The following is a 16,074-nucleotide window of genomic DNA, read 5'->3' on the forward strand; positions in this document are numbered from 1 at the left end:
CTTCAGTGTTATTTTGATTAATGTGTATCATTAGGTGTCAGTTCTTTTTATATATGTTAAAATTTTTGTCTGTCAAACATGTACTGTGACAAGGCGTACTATTTAACATACAACTGGTTATACATGTACAGGTGGAATCCCATTGTAGCAAAATTCATCGGACCATAAAAATATTTTGTTGTAATAGAAATTGGGGAAAATAAGTATAGTATTGTGTCTGGAGTCGCTGTCAATTTGCCATCTCTAACAGCAGTGGGGCAAGGACAGCGCCATAGCTTCTCTGCTTTGTCTGGTAAACAGTAAACCAAGGGCAAAGTAATTGGTTGTCCTCTACAGGATCAGGCATACTGCGTTAATTTGCTTGTCGTACAATGTTTAGAACACTTAACATCAAGCTTTGACCTGCGCTTCCTTGCACATAGGGAATCCATTCCTGGGCTCCTCCCGCATTCCCGGAAATGAAACTACTCTAATTCCCGGGAAACCGGGAACGGCCAAGCTCGCATATATAAGGTGTAACAGTATAAAAATCGATCAAGAAATAACAGAGTTATAGTTGAAAATAATTAAGTGGCACGGTTTTTTGGCCCACGGTGTAGTGTTTTGCAGATTGATTCAGTCAACCAGCAGCAGTCGTCAGTCTCCTGGCTCTGACTAAGACTGAGAATAGTGGACTGGGAGGAGTCTGCACTCGGCAGCTCACGAATGCCGGGACAAGGCAGACTTCATTGACGTCTGTCAGACAACAGCTTTGAACTGCAACTTGAAATTGCAATGCGTCAGTCTGTTGCATTCGCATCATCTGTGCCAAGAAACTTGCCATCACAGAATGATGACAAGAAAATGGATGCATCAGTAAAAGCTGAAATGGCGTGGTTTCAGAGCAACGGCAAGTGCAGGCATTGTTTAGAACAAGTGTATGAGTATCTGATCAGGTAGATTGCGTTGCATTCAAAAATAATGTTTAAAAAAAAAGTTGTCTATCATATATCCTCCCTATGGCATTTGCCACTTCATTGACACACAGGGCGGCCAGTCTGAGATTTCTTTTTCAATAAACAAAGTTTTAAGCAACCGTACATGTACGTAGTTCTTGTTTGTACGTTCGCCATACGCGTGTGCAGAACAATAAAAGTCATAATGACATTTTAATATGTTACTTATAGCACGTCCCGTCTTGGCTTGCACATGTATCGGGCATGTTTGTGTAATCGGACCAGCCGGTTATTAGGACCAAAATTATCGCGTCCCGATGTGGTCCGATTAACAGGAATCGACTGTGTGTGTGTGTATATATACATATATATATATATATATATATATATATATATATATATAAAAACCATTCACATGCGAGATGCCCATGCACTGTGTCATCCACAGGAGCCCGGGATTCCCGGGAATGGATTCCCTACTTGCACTGTCCTGATCTGCCACAGCGATGATTCACAGTCATTAGTATTTTTCTTATCTGGTAATGGAAGCTAAAGCAGGTATCACATCTACTATCTCGTGTGCTTGAGTGCTGCAGTAACAGCTCTGATTTTTAATGAAGTCTTGAGGCTGTACCTGCCTTCTTTATACAGCAATAATGTACCTGTATTTTCCTTGGAAACCTGGACTTGCCTTCTTGTCTGTCATGCAACTCTGTGACCCAAGCTTGACAATACCTATGTTAAAAACAGCACTCCTTAAACTGTAATAAATCTTTTATTTTAAAATGAGACCATACATGTAATTTTTTTATATATAAATACAGGTATGAATACAGAATGAAAATGAGATGTTAGATGTACAATGGTGTGAAAAACTATTTGCCCCCTTCCTGATTTGTTATTCTTTTGCATGTTTGTCACACAAAATGTTTCTGATCATAAAACACATTTAACCATTAGTCAAATATTATACAAGTAAACACAAAATGCAGTTTTTAAATGATGGTTTTTATTATTTAGGGAGAAAAAAAAATCCAAACCTACATGCCCCTGTGTGAAAAAGTAATTGCCCCCTGAACCTAATAACTGGTTGGGTCACCCTTGGCAGCAATAACTGCAATCAAGCGCTTATGCGATAACTTGCAATGAGTCTTTTACAGCGCTCTGGAGTAATTTTGGCCCACTCATCTTTGCAGAATTGTTGTAATTCAGCTTTATTTGAGGGTTTTCTAGCATGAACCGTCTTTTTAAGGTCATACCATAGCATCTCAATTGGATTCAGGTCAGGACTTTGACTAGGCCACTCCAAAGTCTTCATTTTGTTTTTCTTCAGCCATTCAGAGGTGGATTTGCTGGTGTGTTTTGGGTCATTGTCCTGTTGCAGCACCCAAGATCGCTTCAGGTTGAGTTGACGAACAGATGGCCGGACATTCTCCTTCAGGATTTTTTGGTAGACAGTAGAATTCATGGTTCCATCTATCACAGCAAGCCTTCCAGGTCCTGAAGCAGCAAAACAACCCAGACCATCACACTACCACCACCATATTTTACTGTTGGTATGATGGTTTTTTTCTGAAATGCTGTGTTCCTTTTACGCCAGATGTAATGGGACATTTGCCTTCCAAAAAGTTCAACTTTTGTCTCATCAGTCCACAAGGTATTTTCCCAAAAGTCTTGGCAATCATTGAGATGTTTCTTAGCAAAATTGAGACGAGCCCTAATGTTCTTTTTGCTTAACAGTGGTTTGCGCCTTGGAAATCTGCCATGCAGGCCGCTTTTGCCCAGTCTCTTTCTTATGGTGGAGTCGTGAACACTGACCTTAATTGAGGCAAGTGAGGCCTGCAGTTCTTTAGACGTTGTCCTGGGGTCTTTGTGACCTCTCGGATGAGTCGCCTCTGCGTCTTGGGGTAATTTTGGTCGGCTGGCCACTCCTGGGAAGGTTCACCATTGTTCCACGTTTTTGCCTTTTGTGGATAATGGCTCTCACTGTGGTTCGCTGGAGTCCCAAAGCTTTAGAAATGGCTTTATAACCTTTACCAGACTGATAGATCTCAATTACTTCTGTTCTCATTTGTTCCTGAATTTCTTTGGATCTTGGCATGATGTCTAGCTTTTGAGGTGCTTTTGGTCTACTTCTCTGTGTCAGGCAGCTCCTATTTAAGTGATTTCTTGATTGAAACAGGTGTGGCAGTAATCAGGCCTGGGGGTGGCTACGGAAATTGAACTCAGGTGTGATACACCACAGTTAGGCTATTTTTTTTAACAAGGGGGCAATTACTTTTTCACACAGGGCCATGTAGGTTTGGATTTTTTTTCTCCCTAAATAATAAAACCATCATTTAAAAACTGCATTTTGTGTTTACTTGTGTTATATTTGACTAATGGATAAATGTGTTTGATGATCAGAAACATTTTGTGTGACAAACATGGAAAAGAATAAGAAATCAGGAAGGGGGCAAATAGTTTTTCACACCACTGTACCTTTTTTTCATACAAATACAAACACACTTTTGATTTTTTTTTTTATTTAGATCCTAACACCCTATCTTTAACTTTGTCTTCTATTTTTTATCAATCTTTCAAAATTGTTGACAGTATTAAAAGTGCGATTCTGAATGCTTTTGCCACATGCTTTTTCTTCATTCCGGAGTCAGCTTTTTCAATGATTGTTAATTTTTCTTTCAGCGTAAACTGATGCTATTTTTAAATTTTTTGGTTATCACAAAGAAAACTTTGAGAAGAGCTATGTAACTCGAACAGTATAGTATCTGCTCATGATGTAACTACCCACATGGATGCTTGGTGGAACAATGACTCAGAGTTCGGCTTTGTGATGTCTTGCCTATGCACTTACTGAGACTGGAAATTTTGAAACAGATTATTGCTTTCTTTTTGTCTAACAAGAAAGAGACATCGTGTTGCAGTTTTCCCAAGACTCTGCGAAAGTGTAGGAGCAGCATTAACATCTGAATGATTTAAACCTATGAAAAATGTTGTAATGCAGGGTCACCTTAAATTCCTTTGCACCTCTTCATCAGTGTCTTTGTTTTGCAAATGTGGCAATCAGCAATCAGCCCGCTATCCCATCCCCCACCAACTCAGCTGAAGTAGTCACAAAGTTCTCACAGCTCAGGTCTGTTTATCTGGGTGTAAGGTGCTTTGAATTGTATAGGGTAAATAATATATTGTTATTTGGAATACATACATTCCATGTGTGTTCTGTGTCTACAAGGATCTGAGTAACTGTAGGGGGACTGGAAATGCGAGGCAAGAAATTTTTTAACACATAGCTAAAACATAAATTTTTTTTCATGTTCTACTAATAATTTGTAAAATGCTGACCTAAAGTCTGTAATGTGTGAAGAATGAAGTTCAACTACAAAATAAACACTTTCAAAAAAAGGTATAACAAAACAAATGCGCTTTTACTAAAGAATATAACAAAAAAAAAAAAAAAATTATTAAATTTACATGTTGCTGTCAATGAGTAAAAAGCTCATATATCAATTGACATAAAGTTGACTGTCATCTTGGCTGGTGTAGATGTAAATGCTGCTGCCATAGAGACGAGCTGTCTTCACAGCCAATTGCTAACGCCTGCTTCACATCCCAGTGCAAGTGCGTTCATTATTTATTTATTAAAACTGACAGTTCTTCTGAGTCACATACCAACTTGGCTCTAGTGCTTTGGTCTAGAGTCTTCTAAAACTAATCTAGTGGTACATATTCTCTCCATAAAGGTCACAAGAGCTAGTTCATCCAGTTCTCTATCACAACACTTACTTGCTATCGCTACCTCATTTAAATTCCTCACCATCATTGATACAGTACCAACTTTGATAAACTATGTTGAGGAATATTCACTGATCATTTAGAGTGGCAATGTGTTGTATGTTGATTATCACATGCAAGTAAGAATTTCACTGTCCTCTGTACATGCAGCAATATTGACACTAATGATATTACACAAAATACTGACTCCCTATGATATTTTCCTTGCCTACCCATATGTTTATGTAAGATGCACCAAAAAAATTTGCTGTGAGCAGTTTCTTCCAGGTGGTTTCCTGCCTGGAACCTCAGCTGTGATTCTGCTGTACCTGTTGAGTCTTTAACACTGGAATTCCTGATGCCTACGAAAAAGCTTGTAATCCCGGCCCACCTTAAATCCCTTCACACCTCTTCATCAGCGTTTTTTGTTTTGTAAATGATCACCACAAGTAGCATGCAGTCTGCTGTACCATCCCCCACATTGATGACGCTCAGCTCGGGCAAAAAGATCCCCCAGCTCAAGCCAAGGCCTTATCTGTGTGTGATGTGCCTGGAATTGTATAGGGTAAATAATACAGTATATTGTTATTTGGAATACATGTATTTCTTGTACGTGTAGGATGAAAGAAAAACTATGAACATATACCTAAAGCAGAAACGTTTTCCATATTATGCTAATAATGATGAGAAGTGCATAATGTGTGAAGACTTTAGTCCAAATATCAAATAAACACGTGCGCTTTTATTCAAGAATATAACCAAAGGAAAAAAAAAAAGCATTCGATTTACTTGTAGCTGTCAATGAGTTTAAAGCTCGAACTCAAATGTCAGTTGACAGGGAGTTTACACATATTTTTGAATGGTGCAGAGGTAAGAACTGCTGTCTTATAACCCGAAGGTCCTGGGTTCGAGACTGGGCTTTCCGCATTTTGAGTAGTGAGCTGCTATTGTTATTATTATTATTATTATTATTTCTACAATATAATAAAAACATACCTTTGATTTTAGTCTGTAACACCTGGTCTACCTTTTTCTATCAGTTTTTCACTTACACTGACATTACAGTGAACCGGGCATTGGAGCTGCATTTAATTCCATGTAAAATATTCTCGGAGACTATCATAATTGGTAAATACACAAAAAAACTGCTTACATGCTCTTGCTTTTTTGGATTTGCAATTTTTCTTGGAAGGTATCAAACCTGTGCAGCATACCAGGAGTGTTTTAGGTACAGGGCAATTCCATATGTTATGATGAAAAGAGGCTGGTAAATGATTGCATGTTTTGAAAGTTTGGTTTTAACCTAAAGAGGTAAAATAATTGATTGGTATTTAAAATTTTGGCAATCCCTTTAATTGGAGAAAGTGGTTTTCAGCATAAAAGACTTTAAATTTTTTGTCAAAATTTATTAGTCAATACTGTGCCTTCATTTACTGATTTTTGGTTTAAATGTCATAAATTATTGTTTAACATTAAAGCACCTTGTGATGTGTAGGTCATTGACTTTCACAAGAGTGAACAAGGTGAGTTCAGGTTTCTGGCAAAGTCAGTGTTATCATTGTCTTAAAGTTACCCAAACGGGAGCTGTCTGTTCAGCACACACAACAACCCAGCCCACACGCAATTACACTGATGTCATCTTGTATTCACGTCCCTCTTGGTTTAAATAAGTAGGCATATTTCCAGCACAAGTGTGAATACAGATAGTGAGCACACTGCTAACTCAGAGGCCAATTTTAAAATGTTCCCCGCATCAACCATAAATTATTGTTTAACATTAAAGCACAGCTACATATCCTAAGGCTTGCTTACTACATTCAGGGCATTCAGTTGATTAAGAAAGTATTCAGACCTCTTCAATTTCTGCACACTTTATTGTTTTGTAGATTTAATTTTAAATGGGTAGATGTGCCATTTTTCCTATCAGTCCACACTTAATAACCCTTAATGCCAAACTGAAACATGTTTTCAGAAGGTGTTGTAAATTTATTAAAAATCAAAAGTTTAAATCTCTTATTTATTTAGGTTTTCAGGACCTATAATTCAGTAGTTTGTAAAAGGTTCTTTGCCAACAGTTGCAAGTCTCTGCAACCTAGGGTTATCAAAATATCGATAAGTATTAATTATAATATTTTAAAAATCATTTGATCGTAATTGATTCTTCAAAACAAATGAACTTTTGGTTCATTCAAGCTTTTAAAAGTTGAGAAATGGCTAGAGTTACAGCCTCGTTTTTTTTTTTTTATACAAAGAGTACCTTATTTCTGTATTATGGAAGCATTAGTCCATGTATGTCTGTAATACTGTTGCTTAAGGTAAGTAGGAATGTGATGTTTGTTGTTTCTCTGTATTTAAAAAAAATTGTAGTCAATTACACGTTTAACTCATTAAGACAAGTGTCTACAATTATTTTTTTTACATGCAGGCCAGTATTATTCTGCACTGTTCATTCGGGGCAACACTCTTTAGCACTAGGGCTCCATCACTGCTTGATTTTTAAACCCTTGCTGCGAAGTGTGCTGTGGTAGCATTTACATTTTTAATTTTATTTTGTGTGATTTTTAAATTATACTTCATAACAGTTACTATGGCAAGGTGCTACAACTTTTCAGTGGTTAATTGCATAAACAGAGGTGCTACTCCTCCTTGTTCTCATACACTCAGTGTATTATTGTAGAAATTGAGCTTTGAGATGGTGACTAAAATGAAAGTTGATTGGATTTGGCTGGCTATTGCAGCTCCTTCATGGTTGGGGTCTGTGTGAATACAGCGTGGTTTATGTTCAAGGATTGTGATTTGAGAGTGAGAGATATTGGGTATTGAAAACTGTTTCAATGCCTAGAAGCTAATAGAAGTTTAAAATTTTATTATTGTGACAATCCTACTACAAATTTTGCACACCTAGATTTGGGTAGTTTATCCCATTCGAAGATTGGCCAACCTTAGATTGGATGAGAAGTCTGTAAACTGCCATCTTCATGTCTCTCCATACATGTTTTATGGGGTTTAACTCTGGACTTCGGGTGGGTCACTCAAGGACAGTCAGAGACTAGTCCTGAATCTAATTCATTATTGCTTTTGCTGTATGCTTTGGGTCATTGTCATACTAAAAGATCTGGAATTGCATGCTTTCTAGAGTAGGTTTTCTTCAAACAACTCTCTGTATTTGTCTGTGTTCATCTTTCACTTAATTCTAACTGGTCTCCCTGTGTCTGCCATTGAGAAACACCCCCATAACATGACATTGCTACCACCATGCTTCATGTTAGAGATGGTGTTGGGCAGATGATGAGCAGTGCCTGGACTTCACTAGACATGATACTTGAAGTTCTGCCCATAGATTTCAGTTTTTGTCTCATTAGATCAGAGAATCTTTTTCCTTATGCTCCAAGAGTCTTTTAAATGCCATTTGGCAAATCCAGGTGGGAGTTGGTACTCTCCCATAAATGTGTATTCTAGGAAGAGTCCTAGTGGGTCCAGCCTTTATCCATTTCAGTTATTTTTGCCACTATGCTCCTGGGAACACTCAACGTTTTAGAAATGTAATCATACCCTTCCCTTGATGCATGCCTTACCATAGTTTAATTGTGAAGTTGCTCAGAGAGATAAAGGACTTTCATGGTTTGGTTTTTGTCTTGACATTCAGAGTGAATTGTGAGACCTTATATACATAGGTGTGCGCCATTCTAAAGTATATCCAGTCAATTCAGTTTGCCACAGTTGGACTCCATTTATGTTCTAGGTAGATCTCGAAGATAATTAAAGCAACTTTCTAAATCCACTCCACTTTCATTTTTCTTTCTGAATTCATGTTTTAGCCCCACCTCTGTGATCTGCCTAGTTTACCAGAACACTTTTATCTCTTCAACTAAGTAATTTAGGTGTGTGCACATTAATTTGAACCTCTCGGAAGCATTTATAAAATGCTTTATCATGCAAAATAGCATCAAAAAATAGCATTAATATGATTGCCTATACATCACTTAAATGCTTTGTTTCATATTTATTATCTTTGCATTTACCTTGCTTTTGGTATATTAAAGTTTATTAATTTTATTTTGAAATAACCTGGAAGATCTAAGCTTTTCGTGTGAAATTAAGTTGAAGTGTGTGTGCATGTGTGTTCTTGTTCAGAGACTGTAGTAAACAGATGGAGCTTTCTACCTCAGGAGAATGCCACCTGTGGGAGTCTACATGAATCTTTAGGACAAAAACACACACACGCACACAAAAGACTAGGAAGTGTGGGGGGGGAGGGGGTGTTTTATTAAACTGCCAGGGTTTGTAAGTCAGGGGATGCTGTAAAAGGAGAGAAACTGTAAAGATTCAGAATCACTGCATTTTTAATGTAAGTAAGTTCTTTTATTTATATTTTTTATGATTTCCTTGTTTTTTTATTGTTATATTTCTGAGAAATCTACTCTTTTTACCACTGTATCTAATTTCAACCCCATGCTAACGTGTTATGGAGGTGAACTTTAATTGACATTTTTGAGGACTTCATGGTTATGATCAGTTTTCTTATTTGTGATGGATAAACCAGGTGCCATTTGCTCATTTTGTCATTTAGCATCTGCAGAAAATTTATTTTGCATTTTTGGTTAGAAATTATCCTTAAAACTTCCAAGCTTTTGCCAGATTTGTTTGATTTGTGAGGCTGTTGAGGGCTTTAAGGGAGTTTATTAACTCATGCATATAAAATAGCTAAGCACGTTTTTTAATTTGACTCTTAATCCAGGCATTTCAAGGATTAACATACAACATATTTTGCCTTAAAAGTGTTTTTTAAAATGTGGGTATTTTTCCCATTCTTTCACTTATGTAAATCTGTTTAATATGTAATTTTGTCCATGTTTTGCCCTTTCCCTAACCACATAATTAAATGTAGATCATGAGGACTTTTAAATTTAAGTATTTATGCAGTTTGTTACAGTTATAGTGTGTTTAAAAACAAAGATTCATATTTTGCTTTTGGTGCTTCAGTATTTTAAAATGTGAAAATCTAGGTTTGTGACAATAATTATGGAATACATTACAGCCACTCATAACCAATAATACTGCTAATATTTTCAATCTTAAAAGATTTCCTTAATATTTGGTCACAATTATAATGTTACAAGTTTCATTGCTGTTATTGGAATGACATTAACAGAAAAGGGCATAGTAGCCTGAAGAAAACAGGCTACATGTAAATCCATCAAATTGTCAGGAGACAGCAGAATTCTGACTTAGAAATGACAAAAAAAATGACACAATGTATAGGCATTTATTTGCATTCAGACATTGAGCCTAGGGCGGCACGGTGGTGCAGTGCTAGTGCTTGTGCCTCGCAGTAACGAAACCAGGGCTAATGTCCCGGGTCCTACCTGCATGGATTTTGCATGTTCTCCCTGTATTCTGCATGGGTTTCTTCCCGGGTCTCCTTTTTCTTCTTACTGTACATTCCAAAGACATGCAGGTTAGATGGAGTGGTGATACTAAATTGGCTCTAGTGTGTGGTTTGGGTGGTGGTGGTGAGTGTATATGTGTTTGCTCGGCGATGGACTGGCACCATGTCCATGGTTTGTTTCTGCTTTGCATGCTATGCTGTCTTGGATAGACTTCTGCACTCTCCCACATCCTGATTCAGGGATAAGCAGAATAGTAAATGACATGACATGACACTGAACCTCAAAGTGTTAATAAAAATGACTGCATTGGCAACAGTTGTTAAAGGGGAGAACACAAATGCAGGTTACCTACTCTGGAGAGATATGCTATTGTAAATCAAGGCCTAATTTAGAAAAACAATTTATTCTGATATTCTAGAACACATATCATTACTGTCACTCTCTATGTTTTGTATAAAATTAAAAACTGTGAGTCTTTGTGTATTTCACAAATGTAACAGCTTCTTCTTCATCCCCTCATCCGTACCACTTCAACTAACTTTCCAGTACTTTCTTAGATATCGCTCCCAGTTTTGTTGTACTTCTGATTGTCTTTTTTCTTATTCTGCACTTTTTTTAACTCCACACATCCATTTCAACGTTTACAGTATATTGTATTTATGACACATCTAACTCTATTCATCATTGCTTAGCACCATCATAACAACCTTACCTATAGCCTTGACCTTAATTCTTTGATCACACAGTACTCCTCATACCTTCTTCCATCCACATTGCAGTCTGTGGGTTACCTCTGCATGCAAAGGTCCATCTTGGGGCTACCATTGATCCTAGATATTTAACTTTATCCAATTTTTTCAGTAGCTGTCCCTGCAGGTCAATTTCTGAGTCCTGATCATAATTAAACCTCACATATTCTGTCGTATTCCTATTTTTCTTCAACCCTCTATCTTCTAGTGTGCTCCTCAGGATCTTTTCTGTTACCCCCACTGTTTTAACCCATGTCCTCACTCACTCATAGATGTCCTGGACAGTCCTCACATACTTCTCTGGTACTCCTTTCTCTCTCATGCACCTCCAAAACTCTCAACATAGCACTTCATCATAAACCTTCTTCAAATTGATAAACACCATAAGCAATCTTTTCTTTTTTATGCTTCTGTATGAGCTGTCTCAATGCACAGACTGCATTAATTCATGTTCCTTTCATTGGCATAAAACAAAACTGTTCCTTCTTGTTCTCGTCCCTAAACCTTCTATTTATAACCTTTTCCCAAATTTTCATTGTGTATGACATCAGCTTTATCCCTCTATAGTTCCCATAATCCTGAATATCACATGTCTATTTTAAATATGAACAATCACACTGTTCCTCCAGTCCTCTTTTAGTCTCTCCTGTTCATAAATCCTCTGCATTAAATCACACAATACATCTACTGCCTCTTCTAAACTCTTCCATACTTCTACTTCATTTTGTCCTGATTGTTTTCCATTTTTTTCATTGCCTCTTTTACTTCCTCCCTTCTCCTTTTTGGTACTTTTCATTTGGGACTCCACCTTCAATTAATACCCTTGGATTTTCTTCATTCAACAGGTTTTCAAAGTACGTCTTTCATCTATTCTTGATTTTATCGTGCTCTTTGCCCATCTCTCATCTGACTAAAATCCTTTCCAGCCTTGTCTCTAGACTATTATTCTAAAAATCATTCTGTGTCCTTTTGTCTCCAAAGCTTGTGCCTCGGCTCTTGCCACTGCCCTCTTTGCCTCCTTGTTTGTCTGCCTATACATTTCTCTGCTTCTTCTGGCCTGAATTCTTTAGCTGATCCTACCCTTGTCCTGGAAGCTCTTGCTCACTTTCCGCAGGGGTCAGGTGAGGCCCTTGTATGTCGCCTGCAGGGTACACCCTAGCATCTTGTAAAGCTGACTAGATTGATTTCATGATTAAGGTTTCAGCTAAAGTTTTACAGCTGGATGCCCAGTTGACACTAATCTTCTCATTTATTCAGGCTTGGGACCAGCATCAAGCTGGCCTGGTTTGCTTCCATGGTAGCAAGATTCACAAATGAAACGAATGAATGTTCTTAAACCTCATATTCTAATGGTTAGTGAATGGTTCATCACTATCATTTATTTGCATTAGATAACAAAAAAATCAATATACAGTATATAAAATAACAGTTGTCTCAATAGCTTAAAAGTATAAATTAACTAGGAGCTTTGCTCGCCAACCCCCGTGTTTGGTTTTCCAGATACACACTTGTAAGATTTTTTTTTTCTTTGAATTGTTGCTATTTCATTAGTTTCACTTTTATTTCAGAACTTCTGTAAAAACAATATTTGGAATCTTTCATGTCCCAATATGGTGAATCTTTTAAATGAGGTCTGTGAGACTTGTGTTTAATGACTTTGTACCATAATTTAGGATAGGATTCTCTGTTTGGAATTTCAGCACAGACAAAACGATCCACATCATCAGCAGTTAATAATTTTTTTGCAAAGTAACCAATAAATGCATGCGAGTTAAACCCCGTTTTTGAAATTGTCTGACTTAAACTAATTTCCTTTTGTTTGCGTCAATGCGATCTGTGCTGTCTTTTTTTTGATACTGTAGTGACTGATGTAATAAAGTGTCACAAAAGTTCTACTTTAACAATCGCCAACTGCGTAACCCCAAACACAATCTTTCTAGCATCCTCTCCAACCCCTCCTCCCACAGGTCTTGCCTCTCCCTTACCGCATCAATCAACACCCAGCTATCAGTCTGCTGTGCTGTACTCTGCCCTCCCTCGATCAGACCTAACAGTCACTTAAAACAAAAAAGGCTTCAGCTTGGCTGGGATGAAACAATACTTTCGACTGTTACTGCTTTCATATTCTGTACCTTTCTCTGCATATGTATCGCGCCTTGGGTCTCTCTTCTCCGCGCTGCTCCTTCTTCTTTGCTGAGAGCACAGGATCTGTGTGTGCCATGTGATTTTACATGACTGAATATTTTGCCTTCTGTCCGGGCTCTTATTTGATAAGAAGGGCATTTCTTGCAAGAATCTTATGTTCCATGTCCCCATGAGACTGCCCTGGGACTCATGTTTACGGTCCCCGCGAAATGCTCCGTGGCCAGTCTTTTTTGTCTCGCAGGTTTTTAAAATGTCTTTCGCGAACTTTCGAGAAGATCACGTATCGTCGCCTTGCTTTTACATTCCAGGATTTTTTTTTATATATAGAGAGAAATGAGGATATAAGAAGTTTGAGAGATGAGAGAAGGCTATTCCCAGTATCTCATCCAGATACTTTTTTCACTAAGTTTCTGTTTCTCCTTCATGACCCACTGGTTTATTTCATATTGACTTAACTGTTTGTGTTAAGATGTGCATCCTGGCTTCTGTCTTAAATCCACTTCTTTCCAATTTTCCATTGTGCCATTGAACATACAGTCCACTGTTGAGGAATGGAATATAATATACTGCAGATTTTAATAATGACACTTTATAACTATATTTCACCACACTGCATTCAACTTATTTACAAGAAACGTTAGGTTAAACATTGTTAAGGTTAAATACAGTATGTAAGCATATGAATATCGCATCCTTTTATATTCACTTTTTTTGTTCATATACAGTCACTGATCTCTTTATTAGGTACATCTGTTCAACTGTTTGTTAATGCAAATATCTAATGAGGCAGTATGGCAGCATCTCCATGCATTTAGGCATGTAGACATGTTGAAGTTCAAATCGAGCATCAGAATGGGGAAGAAAGGTGATTTAAGCAGCTTTGAACGTGGCATGATTGTTGGTGCCAGATGGGCTGGTCAGAGTATTTTAGAAACTGCTGATCTACAGGGAGATTCATGTTCAATCATCTCTAGGGTTTACAGAGAATGGTCTGAAAAAGGGAAAATATCCAGTGAGTGGATGTTCTCTTGGTGAAAATGCCTTGTTGATGTTAGAGGTCAGAGAAGAATGGCCAGACTGGCTTGAGCTGATAGAAGAGTAACTTAAGTAGTCACTTGTTACAGCTGAGATATGCAGAAGAGCATCTTTGAACTTACAACATGTCAAACCTTTAAGTAGATGGGCTACTACAGTGGGAGACAACATCGGGTGCCACTCCTGTCAATTAAGAACAGACAACAATTTGCACAGGCTTACAAAAAATGCACAATAGAAGATTAGAAAAACCTTGTTTTGGTGAATCTCGATTTCTGCTGCAACAGTCGGATGATAGGGTAGGAATTTGGCATCAACAACATGAAAGCATGGATCCTTGCTGAAAGAGCAAGTCTCATTTCATCTTTGGGAACTACTCAAGATCTTTGCTACTTTAGCTTTTTTAAGAAAATATGCCCTCTGATTAGGCAAAAATTATCTCTGGTTAGGAACCCCTGCATTACAACCATTTTCATGAGAACAAGCCATTCAGCTATTACTGCTGTGCTAGGTTAATTTCTTTTGTCAAGTACACTCCTTAGAATTGATCTGAAAATGCACATATTCTGTCTGTGCTGCTGTAGGTAAGATAATATATGTAAATCTTTTGTAGACAAACTCCAGAGAAGACTATGGTTAATTGAAAATAACTGTTTTGAGGAGTGCATCAGTATTAATATGGCAGAAATAAGTCACTTCAAGTTGGAGAGAATTGAGAATGACTGTCAAATGATAACCTGTTAAAATCAAGTAGAGACAAGGACTATCTTCTCATAACCTCAGTGGCCTCCAGTATCTTTTGAAATGCATAAAACTTTGTGTGCAGTGCTTGACAGATTTTTTTCATATATAAAATGTGTAACCACAGAGACTTATGTACTCTTATGTATGTATACTCAAGATGCAAGCAAACCTCAGGCAGTCAAGCTCTGCATTCACAAGCGAAGAATTTTATAGATGCAGCTGTTTGGGAAAAATGTGTCTTGTCAGTGGCACTAATCCCCAAACATGAAACTAAAAAGTGCATCTTTTAGACTTGTAACTGGCCGTTAGCTTTCAATCTGGGAGTTGGTTGAACAATGGAGGAACAATGCTGAAGAATTGTACATATGACATGTAGTGGAAAGAAAGGCATTTATTTAGTATTTGCTTCACAGTGATTGGAGCAATTTATCATTTATTTAACACGACGCAACTTTTAGTCTTATGCAAATTCTTACTGTTATCAAATACTGCAAGAGTACAAAATTGCACTAGACATGCTTTATTTCTGCAGGTGATAGTTTAAAAAAATCATATGTGACTTTTCTACAAAATTTAATTTTTTAATATCACAAAAATGGAATTCCAAAAGAACATTTGTATTTCTGGTATTCTATTGAGATTATTCTATTAAGTAACTTTTGTTCTTCTATTTTAATAAATTTTAAATGGTTTACTTTATATGAACTTGCATATTTATAGTGGTTTTTGTATTTGGTTTTTTCATATAGCATTAGCAGCACCTTAATGGACCAAGATAGCATCATATCCAGTGGGCGGTCAACACCAGCTATGATGAATGGTAAAAGTATTGCCTACACCTGCTGCTGGGACCAGTGTCATGCTTGCTTCAATTCCAGTCCTGACTTAGCAGAGCACATTCGCTCTGTTCATGTTGATGGCCAGCGTGGTGGGGTTAGTATTTCCTCTTTTTTTTTTATTTAAACTGCTTATAAGAAGTTAACATTATAAGATGCTTTAATTTTATTTTAAGTGGCCAGTTGCACTTTGGATATTTAATATGGCTCTCATGGACAGGATATGAGGGCGCAATATAGGATGTGAGGTTGTCCATTTGGGTAGGTTAGGGATAGCATTGTTACTTTATGGAGATAATGATATCCTCTTTGCCTCATCTGACTGACCTTCGGCATGAGCTTGATCTATTCACTCCTGAGTGTGAAGCTGCTAGGATAAGGATCAGAGCCTTCAAATCTGAGGTTAGGTACGCTTTTGGAAGTGATTGGCCTTCTCTCTCTAGATGAGGGAGGAACAACTTATGTTAGT

General features: G+C 37.4%; 1 protein-coding gene across 2 annotated transcripts in view; it reads left to right on the forward strand.

The window, feature by feature from the left end:
* aebp2 (AE binding protein 2) overlaps nucleotides 1-16,074 on the forward strand; it is a 93,517-nt gene that overhangs the window by 11,281 nt on the left and 66,162 nt on the right. For both annotated transcript variants that reach the window (XM_039769761.1, XM_039769762.1), the window contains exon 2: nucleotides 15,519-15,702. In XM_039769761.1, the coding sequence (XP_039625695.1) occupies nucleotides 15,519-15,702 (184 nt within the window). The remainder of the gene's footprint in view (nucleotides 1-15,518; nucleotides 15,703-16,074) is intronic.

This window comes from Polypterus senegalus, chromosome 11 (assembly GCF_016835505.1).
Source record: "Polypterus senegalus isolate Bchr_013 chromosome 11, ASM1683550v1, whole genome shotgun sequence".
In the NCBI taxonomy this organism is placed as follows: Eukaryota; Metazoa; Chordata; class Cladistia; order Polypteriformes; family Polypteridae; genus Polypterus; species Polypterus senegalus.